This window comes from Tenrec ecaudatus, chromosome 15 (genome assembly GCF_050624435.1).
Source record: "Tenrec ecaudatus isolate mTenEca1 chromosome 15, mTenEca1.hap1, whole genome shotgun sequence".
Taxonomy (NCBI): domain Eukaryota; kingdom Metazoa; phylum Chordata; class Mammalia; order Afrosoricida; family Tenrecidae; genus Tenrec; species Tenrec ecaudatus.
The window spans coordinates 59,545,001-59,555,433 of NC_134544.1; the positions used below are offsets into that span (position 1 = coordinate 59,545,001).

Genomic DNA, 10,433 nt, shown 5'->3' on the forward strand with positions numbered 1-10,433 from the left:
TGTTGGGTCAGCTTCTCCACGGGGATTCTGAAACCAGAAATTCCATCTCTCTCATCTTCATAACCCCTGTGGGCATCAGGAACAAAATGCTGAGTTTGCATCGTCTTCCAGCGGCAGTTTTCTGTCAGTCATTTCCCTGTGAGCAGCAACAAGCTGATATTTTTTGTTGGGCGGCTTTAGTGAAAACGCGATTTGGGGGCAACTTTGGATTTAGAGCAACTTCTTTTTCGGCTGTTTTCGAGAAAGGCATCAAACTGACCTCACTACTGGCTGCTGATCTTTCAAGTCTCTTAGTCTCAATTTGGACATTTCTAGATATTTCAGGTGAACATGAAAGTTAGTGGACATGGAGAGGTGCAAAGAGTCTTCCTTTTTGCTATTACTCTGTGCAGATAAAACTTCTTGTTTGAAAAAAAAAAACTTCTTGTTTGAAAAAATCCCTTTACTGGGGGCTCATACAACTCTTAGCACAATCCATACATACAGCCATTGTATCAAGCACATTTGTACATATGCTGCCATCATCATTTCGAAAGCATTTGAGGCTTTTTCTTGAATCATGCTTTATGGAGGTATAATTTCTAAAACTTTGTATAACATACGTGACTTGATTACTTGTTTAACATAAAAGGGCCCGAACAAAACACAGATCCTTAAGACAGCTTCCATGTGCCCTGTGCCTTAGCTAGCTTCAGCCACATCCGCAACATTGAGCATTTCTTTTTGATGCGTGTCCTTAACATTTGCATAAAGAGATTACTTTTTCTTTTGTGCCCCTGGTTTGGAGACAAGATGCCACATTCCTCTGTCATTGCTCTGTGAATCCCACTAACCCCAAAACCAAATGCACGGCCATGGAGTCCCTTCTGACTCAGAATTTTCTTTCTACTCGAGCCCTTGGGATCAGCTCCTCATTTTTGTTGCACACAAGTGTGAGTTTCATTTGATCAACACTACCCTCAAATTCCCTGACAATACCACACCAAAATACTCACTGCCACTGAGTCAAGTTGGTTCACAGCAAACCTACAGGATGGAGTAGAGCTGCCCTCTTTGGGCATCCAAAGCTGTAGACCTTTGTGGGAGCATGAAGTCTAATCCTTGCTGTTGGGTTCGAACTGCAGACCTTGTGGTTAGCAGCCTACACACATCCCACACCACCACCAAGACTCCTCAACAAATAAACAGGCAGTGTCAGAGTGCAGTCAAACCTCTGAAAGCCAAAACTTGTGTAAGGCAGAAAACTAAACTCTTTACTGATAAGCTCGCGACAGAAATGTGATAAGCCAACACAAACCTTGACAGACGAATACAAACAAAGCAGTGCTCATTCCTTCACAGAAAGGTCGCAAGGAAGGGACGAGTCAACTGATGAAACACACAATATTCCTCTTGTTCCTTGAGGCTTCCTCACCACCACCACCCGCCTCATCATGACCCTAATCCTGCCTTTCACTGAGGGCCAGACCAGAGCATGTACACTGGTACAGATAAGAGCTCAGGTCACAGAGAGTCCAGGTCAGATAAACCCCTCAGGAACAGAAATGGGAGTAGTGATACCAGGAGTGTAGGGGGAAAGTGGGGAAAGGGCGGGGGGGGGGGGGAGGAAAGAAACCATGGGGGAAGGGAGACAGTGGTCGGTATAAGATAAGAAAATAATAATTTATAATTTATCAAGGGGTCATGAGGGAGGAAGAGAGGGAGGGAGGGAAAAAAAGAGGATCTGATACCAAGGGCTCAAGTAGAAAGAAAATATTTTGAAAATGATGATGGCAACATATGTACAAATGTGCTTGATACAATTGATGTATGGATTGTTATAAGAGCTGAAAGAGCTCCCAATAAAATGATTTATAAGAAAAGTAACATTTTTCTATCCATTTAGTATCCTTCCAAATTTGATGTAGTACCACAGTCTAAAAGAAAACACCATAGAAGGCTAAGCTACTTCTCAATATGGATAGAACACAGTTATGTGCTCTCCTGAGAAGAAAGGATTGACAGGGAAAACACAGAGAGCTTTCACCTGCCTATGGTTCTCACCGCTAATCATCCTGAAATGTGTCTCCATCTCGGACTACTTCAGAAATCGATTTAACTAGACCAGATCCTGGCCTACTGTCATGCCAGAATGGGAGCATTCGCTCCATATTTCCTAGAAACATTGGGCAGGGCATTTGACATTAGTACCAGGAGTTACCTATGGAACCCTAGGCTGCCTCTCATTGACCAAGGTTGATTAACGTTACCCTGATTGACTTATTTGCTAAGTGTTGTTCATTTATTTACCAAGCAGCCTGTCCCTTGTCCCACTGTGGGGGTCATCTCAGACTCGTAGCTAACTAGACATTGCACAAAAGACCTTGCCCAGTTGGAGTGCACCTGTTTCCTCGTGTTTCATCTATAAAGGTTGCTGTGGTAAAGGTCAGTCCAGTTGCAATGGCTCCCTTGGGCTTCCAGAATTCAGAGATCTCTATGGGATTCTTAGTTACACTCAGCGTCCAGCCAGCAGGCAGATGCAGAATGCGGAAGCCAAGGGCCTGGGGACAGCTAACATTTCACCTGGGAGCCCTTCCGCCTCCTTTGACCAACTCCCTACATTCTTGCTGCTTCCCAGAGCATGAGTCACCGTCTATGGAAGAGTGTGGTCATCCAGGGGGTATCACACATCGTCTAAGCTTGAATTTCACCAGCACAAGAATCTGCCAGGTGACATTTTCAATGTATGATCAAGCAGAGGAGGAGTGGTTGATGGTTCATGTCTTGTGGGGTCTCAGTTGACAAACCTGGGAAAATTGACATGCCTTGAATTATAGGAGCTCACGGTCCCTTCCTGCTTCAAGACTCCATGGTTCTGAGAATCTATCAATCGCTGGTCTTATAAGACCATCAGGAATGAGAATCCCCGTTCTCTCTCCACGAGTATCCAGAGGGAAGGCAGGAGGGCGAAACTGGCAATGCTGACTCCCCTTGGACTCAGTGATTATCTCTGGGATTCACATGGTACTTAATTGCCTTTAAGGAAATAATTATGGCTTTTCTACTTTCATTTAGCCTCCCCTAACATTTTGTTGATGCTCAAAAAAAAAGAGAAGACAAATCCCAAAATGGTATATTGATTTTTGTTACCCAGAAAGTGTGTTGTTTTTTCCTTATAGAGAGTGGTTATAATGTTATTTAGCGACTATAAGACTGCTCCTGGAGGAAAAACCTTGTAAAGACACAGAATCTTGACATATCAGCAGATTGCATGCAAACTTTATTTGCCATAATCTAGTAATTCAACATTTCTTATAATTCACATTTAGCCACTTGAACTACAGATGGCCTGAATTATTCATTTAAGTTTAGCTATCACAAAGTGACTTTTAAAAAACTGAAATACCATAAAGCATTACCAAAGGAACATCATGTATCTGAAAACTAGGTGGAATCTTTTAGAAAGAAGAGTTAGAATTTACCACATCAGCTATCTAACCAAAGCAAATTCACAGTCACTGAGTCAATGCTGGCTCAGAACAGCCCTATAGGACATGGGAGAACTGCTCCTGTGAGTTTCTGAGACTATAACTCTTCACAGGAGTAGAAAGCCCCGGGTTTCTCCCACAGAGCAGCGGGTTGTTTCAAACTGCTGACCTTGCAGTTAGCAAGCAGTCCAATACCTAACTGCCCCACCACCAGGGCTCCTCAACTATCTAAAGGAAGTCTCAAAAGATCCATCAAATACAGAAAAGACATATGGGTCTTTCTGCGGCCTCAGAACTCCCTGAAGAGCTGGAAAGGTTGATGGGTGAGTTAGTTAAAGTTTATTATGCCAACCTGGCCGATAAACACATGTGTGGTTAATTGAAGGGTGGAGAGACAAATGGTTCAGTGGGCCTCGCCTTTCTAGTTCTTGGGTCTCTTACTTTGTGATGGTCGGACCAGGGTGCAGCTGCCTTAGCCAGTTCCCTGTTTCAGTTGGCAAGGCTCACTTCCTGCAAGACATCCCTGAGGAGAAGCCACATGGACCTACCCCAATGCAGCCCTGGGTTCCGGAGCAGCCATGTGGAGACCCCTGCCAGCGCTGCGATGCTTACACATTCACTGAGTTGGCTTTCCTCCTGTAGTCAGCATCATTGTGTATGCTTTGTGAGATGGAGGAGGACTTTGTAGATTGGTGTTGGACATATGGGTCAATGTGGGACTTGTGGGCTTGGGCAGCACTGGGTTGGGATGTTTTCTTGATGTGCACTTACCCTTTATATCAAACTCTCTCTTATACATAGGAGTTTCTGTGGATTTGTTTCTCTAATGTACCCAGACTGACACATGGGCTTAAGAATATGGCAATAATCAACAGCCCTAAATAACGGCCCTCTGCTCGTGACGTTCTCTCTCTCTGCTCCTGTCTGGATTATAGTGCTGGCCTCCTAACTGGGCAGCCAGCTTCTGGGATTCCTTCTATAACAGATTCTTCTGATCAACTTCAAAACGGAACTTCTGATCTCTCTCCTGCTGAGAACCCGACCATGGCTACCTGCTTTCACTCAGAATAAAAAGTCTTTGCAGTGTCCCACGAACCCTTGCCTGTCCAGTTCTGCTCTACCCATTACGATTCTGAAATCCCCTCGACCTGCTTTTCCCAGCATCTCACACTGGCTTCCTTGCTGTACCTCCTGGGAACGGCTGTCCCTGATGCCTGGTGTACCATTCTAGCAATAATCTCATGGCTACCTCCCTTATATTTTTGAGGCTAAGCGGCCTCATACTTTTGCTCAGATATTACCTCCCTCCATGAGGCCCAACTGCCCCCCAGCAGGCCCCTCGTTCCACAGACCTGATCCCATCCACCCTCTGCTATTCCTTTTCTTGCTTTTATGACATTGGCGGTGCCCTGGTGATGCGTGCTAGGCTGCGAACAAAAAGATGGTGGTTTAAGCCCCCTGGCCTCTTCCCAGGTGACTGCTGCGGTATTCTGCTTCTATGAAGAGTCAGAGCCTTGGACCCTCTCGGAGACAGTCCTATCCTGTCCTTCAGGGTCACTCAGAGTCAGAATGGGATGAGTGTGTTTCGTGTTTTGCTAACATCTCCCTGGACGGTGCAAACAGGGGATGCGTCTGGTCGACCCAAGGAGCCTTCAGAGAACGCCCTGCAGTTCTTCCTGCCCAAGGCCTGGGTGCCCAGTTCTATTCTGACACACACAGTGCTGCCATGAGTGTTGAGTTGACTCAGGGGCAACCCTCCCTGTGAGGGATGGGCCTAGACAAATTGCCTTGTTTTTCTGCACTCACAATTTGTCCGCCTTTGAGAGGGTGCAACCTGACGATAGCAATATTTGAATTTTTCTTCTCCGATAGGTTTGGGTTTCACTGTAGACAATTCAGTGTCATTTGTGGTTACATCTATTGTCTATTGTCTATGGTCTGTCTCCCGTGCTCTGATTTAGGAATGTTGTAATCAATAAATACAATAAGCATAAAGCAGTAATCTTGCCATGCTGAGAGGTTTTGTTTTCCCCAAGCTAATTTATTTACTTTCACTTTTTTCTCTCGTTGGGGCCAGAGAATTTATTTTATAACCCATGGTTCAGGATACAACGAGTGACTAATCTGCGCGGCACCCCATTGACCTGACCTAGACATTGTTGCTAAGACACATCAAGGTCGGCCAAGCCATGAGCATGTAAGTTTCCACAGTTTCCACTTCAGCACTGGGCATCTGACTGCAAAGCAGAGGCCAGCTCCACAACAACGCTCACACACACAGCTCACAACCCACAGAGGAACGGCTCGTTTAGCAGGAGAAAGTTGTCACGCATTCCATGTGGAAAGCTCAAGTACAGGTGCACAGTAGAAGGGACACAGGAAAGCGGGATATTTTGTTCTCGCTGATGAGTAGGAATGAATACACATTTGAAAAACTCATTGTGCGAGTAACCAGAGAGAACGGAGTACAGGCTTTTGGATGAGGGGATTATGAGATTTTCAGGGGTTCCTACAGTTACCGGCAGCTGTTCGTGTTAAGGCTTAAAAAGGGGAAGGATTAATACACCCAAGACTCCACGGGTTTTCTCTGTCTCGTCCCTGCGTTATACAAAGGAAAGATGATTTCGGTTTCTACAGACTATGCACACACAACATAAGAAAATGGATACTTAAGGTTGAATCCCTCTCTCAAAGACAGCTGCTCTCCTGAATGCACTTTTTAATCTATAGAATTTTTTTAGAGGGAGATGAAGCTGTCACATCCCCGTGTCACTAATTCCCCCTAACTTTTCCTTGGGAGGCAGCTCACTTGAAGCCAGTCGTGACAGAAGTGCACTTGCCCCCGTGTCGATGGTTCCATGCTTGCCGTCAGGGCAAGCACCTCCTGGGTAGCCCGTGGCAGAAAACGACACCTGAAAGTGAGATTGCAAATCGATCCTGTTCCATTTTAAACGGAATTTCAGCAGGCTGCCAGGTTACATTCCAGGTAAACCCCAGCAGGCTCTGGGTCTGGGACAGAGCGTGGCAGAAGCCCTCAGGAGCGCCCCGTCAATGCCAACAAAATGCCGCCCGCAGATCAAGTCCTGCTCAGACCTCACCCAGGCTGTGGACTCTCTGCCTTCAGAAACCTGCCTCGCTTCTGTGTACAAGCTGCAGGCTCCTTGCCCCAAGACCTGTTGCTTCTCAGAAGGCACTCTTTTCTACCTTGATTCTCAGAAGCGGGCACCGGATCTTTTGCGGGCTACCATTTTAGGAGACGTTAGATGATATCGTGTTTTTAACAAAAAGGGGCAACCTTAAACCAGATACTTTGGAGCAGAGAGTTACAGATAGCCAGTGGTTCTCTGCCACATCTTCCAGACATTTTCACTTTTTGAAGTTCACCAATGGTCTCTATGGAAGGGAGATGGGTTTTCACTAAAATCAGATGCATCTTGGTGATTTTTTACTAGCCTCCCAGCCCCGTGACCCAGTAGCAGTTGATTCTGAATGTTGGGAAAATGAAAATGATGATGGGATGAGAAAATAAATGGAGCCCTGGTGACGGAGTAGGTTGCGCATTGGGCTGTTAACTGCTAGGTCAACAGTTCGAAGCCACCAGCTGCTCTGTGGGAGACAGACGAGGCTTTCTATTCCCAGACTCTGAAACCCACAGGAGCAATCCCACCCTCTCCCGCAGGGCGGCCTTGAGTTGGCATTGACTGGAGGCAGTGAGTTTGGGAGAGAGTACATAGCTGGCCCACACCCATTGGCTGAGCCAACAGGCACAGGTAAGTCCCCTGCAATGTGGACAGTGGAACAGCATTCCTCCCAAGGACACAGCTGCTAAAAGTATCAGAATGGCCTCCTTGGAGTGCCTGTGGTCTCACTGAGAACACTCTCAAACACTAAAGAACTAGCAGTAGAAGCATGACTGAAGTTATATATATCAGGAAAAATGAAATCTTGTACACGCCGTCCATCTCAGGTGCATCGCTTCCGATAAAGATCTAGGGATACATTGATCTTAACCGAATTGTGTCCGAAGAAATAGGCTCCTGGGTCCCCCTGGCGGACCAGACCTACATCTAAATGTCCTCTCTTCTCAGAATCCTAGCACTGTTTTCCTATGGTGAAATGCCTCCCCCCTCCCCTCCCCTCCCCACATCCACCCACCCACCCACCCACACACACACACACTGGTCTCTCCCTCCTTGCAATAAGTCAACAATGCTGTTTTGTTGGGTTTTTCCCCGGATATTTCCGGCTGACTGAGGTAGAACAATCCTCCAGTTAAACTGTCTTGCTGGAGGCTCTAAATGGTACAGTTAATATACGTGGCTGCTAACCAAAAGGTGGAAAGTTCACTTGCACCCAGGGGTGGCTCAGAAGAAGTCCTGGGAGTCTACTTCCAAAATATCAGCCGTGGAACACGCGTGGGGCGCTGTTCTCCTGTGGCACACATGACGCTGCCGTGAATTAGGATCCGTTTAATGACACCGAATTTAAAGCATCCAGCTAACTGCCTGAAGAATACCTCAGAATCTTAAACACTGGTTTGCAGGGATTTTAAAATAGAATCTGTTCTGCTGTAGCTTAGTCTCTGCTGGCCTGGGAATATTAAATTCCAATCTGGCTTCTCATGGAAATAGAAACATTCCCAGAGCCAGGAAACCAGCTGGCAGTGTGGAAATGAGATTGCCTTGCTCTGCTGCTGCTGAAGTCACCTGCGGCAAAACGTCCTTGCTTCCAGAAATAACACCGTTTGCAACTCAAGACTCGACAGCACAACTGAGATGTTCTTTGTGACCCTCAAAGAGATGATAAACGGAACCACTAGGCTAGTATAGGACCCAGGGCTCCCACATAGACCGTCTCTCTAGGTTGGAATGCGTGGCTATACTGAAGATAGATGATAGATGGATGGATGGATGGATGGATGGATGGATGGATGGATGGATGGATAGATAGATAGATAGATAGATAGATAGATAGATAGATAGATAGATAGATAGATAGATAGATAGGAAACAGAAAGTTTTCTCCCAAGTCATCTCCCCCAAATATGTTAGACTTAGGCCACTGCTTGCAGCTAATGGTAAAAGATTGTCAAGCTACCTCCCTAAAGGCAGTCAGTTGCCAGACAATTGTCTGGACTCCTAGGGCCCACTACCTGCTGGTAAGGACAATGGGCTACTTTTCCCTAAAGACTTGAGACCATTAGCTTGCTTTCTGTAAGTGGGGTTTACACCCTACAGATAATGGTTTCTATGGAGATCCAGAGAACAGGTCAAACCTGCTCAGTGACATCCAAAGTGAGGCTGTCATCCTGAATCTAGGATCCGCCCATCTTGTCACATGTGTACCCCCAATCCCTCCTCTTCCTAGTGTGTGGATATCCCTAGATTGTCCCCCTCTCATTGTTGTATAACCTATAGTGCAACCCCTTCCTGTGACATATGTCTTTACCTGTAATTGGTGGGCTTGCACTCCCCCCAATGATATATAGGCCTTGGTCAGCAATAAAGAGCTCTCTCCGGCTCCCCTCTTGGCCTGTCATCAGTTTACCCTCTACTCTCCCATCCTCACTCCCCTGTTCCCCTTCTTCTAGTCCTCCTCCCCCTCCCCCTCTCTCCACATGGACCACCAAGCGGGGCTAAGGTGAGCATGGTACCATGATATGTATCTGACTATTATTTCAATCTCTCTTTTATCTCTCATGCTCTCTATTACTTTAATATAATATTTATATATCTCAACGGTACAAATTGCACCTATCAAACCCGCGATTAGTGGTGGGGGGCTGGCACCTTTATATATATATAATCTCTGCCCTGCACTGTGGGGGTGCAAGTGCTTAGCTGAAAGAACTCAGGGGGGGGGGCGCTTTCCAGAGAATGGCTTTTCCCCAAGCTTGGAAGGTTGCTTTTGACATACCCATAATCATAGGCCGAGGCCGCCTTCCGATTGACTTCAGACGTGAGGGAGTGTTCTGTGGCTCCCAAGCTGTAGGCCCGAGAACCCTGCTGCTGGTACGCCGAGGCGGAGGAGGCCTGGCTGAAGGCCTGCGATTCCTGGCGGTGGGCGGCCGAGGAGCGGCTGCTGTAGGCGGTGGAGCCCTGGGTGTAGATGGCAGAGCGCTTCTTCTCCTGCTGGTACTGGCTCATGGTGGTGCGGAGGTCCTTGTTGCGGTAACTTAGGTCATAGTGCTCGTGGAGTTTCTGGTAGAACGGCAAAGCCATCGTGTGCCCCTTGAGTGACCAGGCCAGGCGACCTAGAAGAAAAAACAACCATTGGAGTGAACTCTTTTTTTTTTTTAAACATTTTATTAGGGGCTCATACAACTCTTATCACAATCCATACATATACATACATCAATTGTGTAAAGCACATCTGTACATTCTTTGCCCTCATCATTTTCCAAGCATTTGCTCTCCACTTTGCATCAGGTCCTCTTTTTTCTCCCTTCCCTCCCCACTCCCCCCTTCCTCATGAACCCTTGATAATTTATAGATTATTATTTTGTCATATCTTGCCCTATCTGGCATCTCCCTTCACCCCCTTCTCTGTTATCCATCCCCCAGGGAGGAGGTCACATGTAGATCCTTGTAATTGGTTTCCCCTACTCCAACCCACTTACCCTCCACTCTCCTAGTATTGCCCCTCACCCCCTGGTACTGAAGGTATCGTCTACCCTGGATTCCCTGTGCCTCCAGCTCCTATCTGCACCACTGTACAACCTCTGCTCTATCCAGACTTGAAAAGTAGAATTTGGATCATGGTAGTCGGCAGGGAGGAAGCATTTAGGAACTGGGGGAAACCTGTATTCTTCATCGGTGCTACATCACACCCTACCTGACTCATCTCCTCCCCTAGACCCCTCTGCAAGGGGATCTCCAGTGACCGACAAATGGGCTTTGGGTCTCCACTCTGCATTTCCCCCTTCATTCACGATGGTAAGATTTTTTTTTTATGATGCCTTATCCC

General features: G+C 46.7%; 1 protein-coding gene across 2 annotated transcripts in view; it reads right to left on the bottom strand.

Moving 5' to 3' along the window:
- Nucleotides 1–9,688, bottom strand: part of MYOM1 (myomesin 1) — a 154,974-nt gene extending 145,286 nt beyond the window's left edge. For both annotated transcript variants that reach the window (XM_075532903.1, XM_075532902.1), the window contains exons 1-2: nucleotides 9,384–9,688; nucleotides 4,834–4,845 (exon numbers count right to left, since the gene is read on the bottom strand). In XM_075532903.1, coding sequence (XP_075389018.1) covers nucleotides 4,834–4,845; nucleotides 9,384–9,688 — 317 coding nt within the window. The remainder of the gene's footprint in view (nucleotides 1–4,833; nucleotides 4,846–9,383) is intronic.
- Nucleotides 9,689–10,433: the final 745 nt, after the last annotated feature.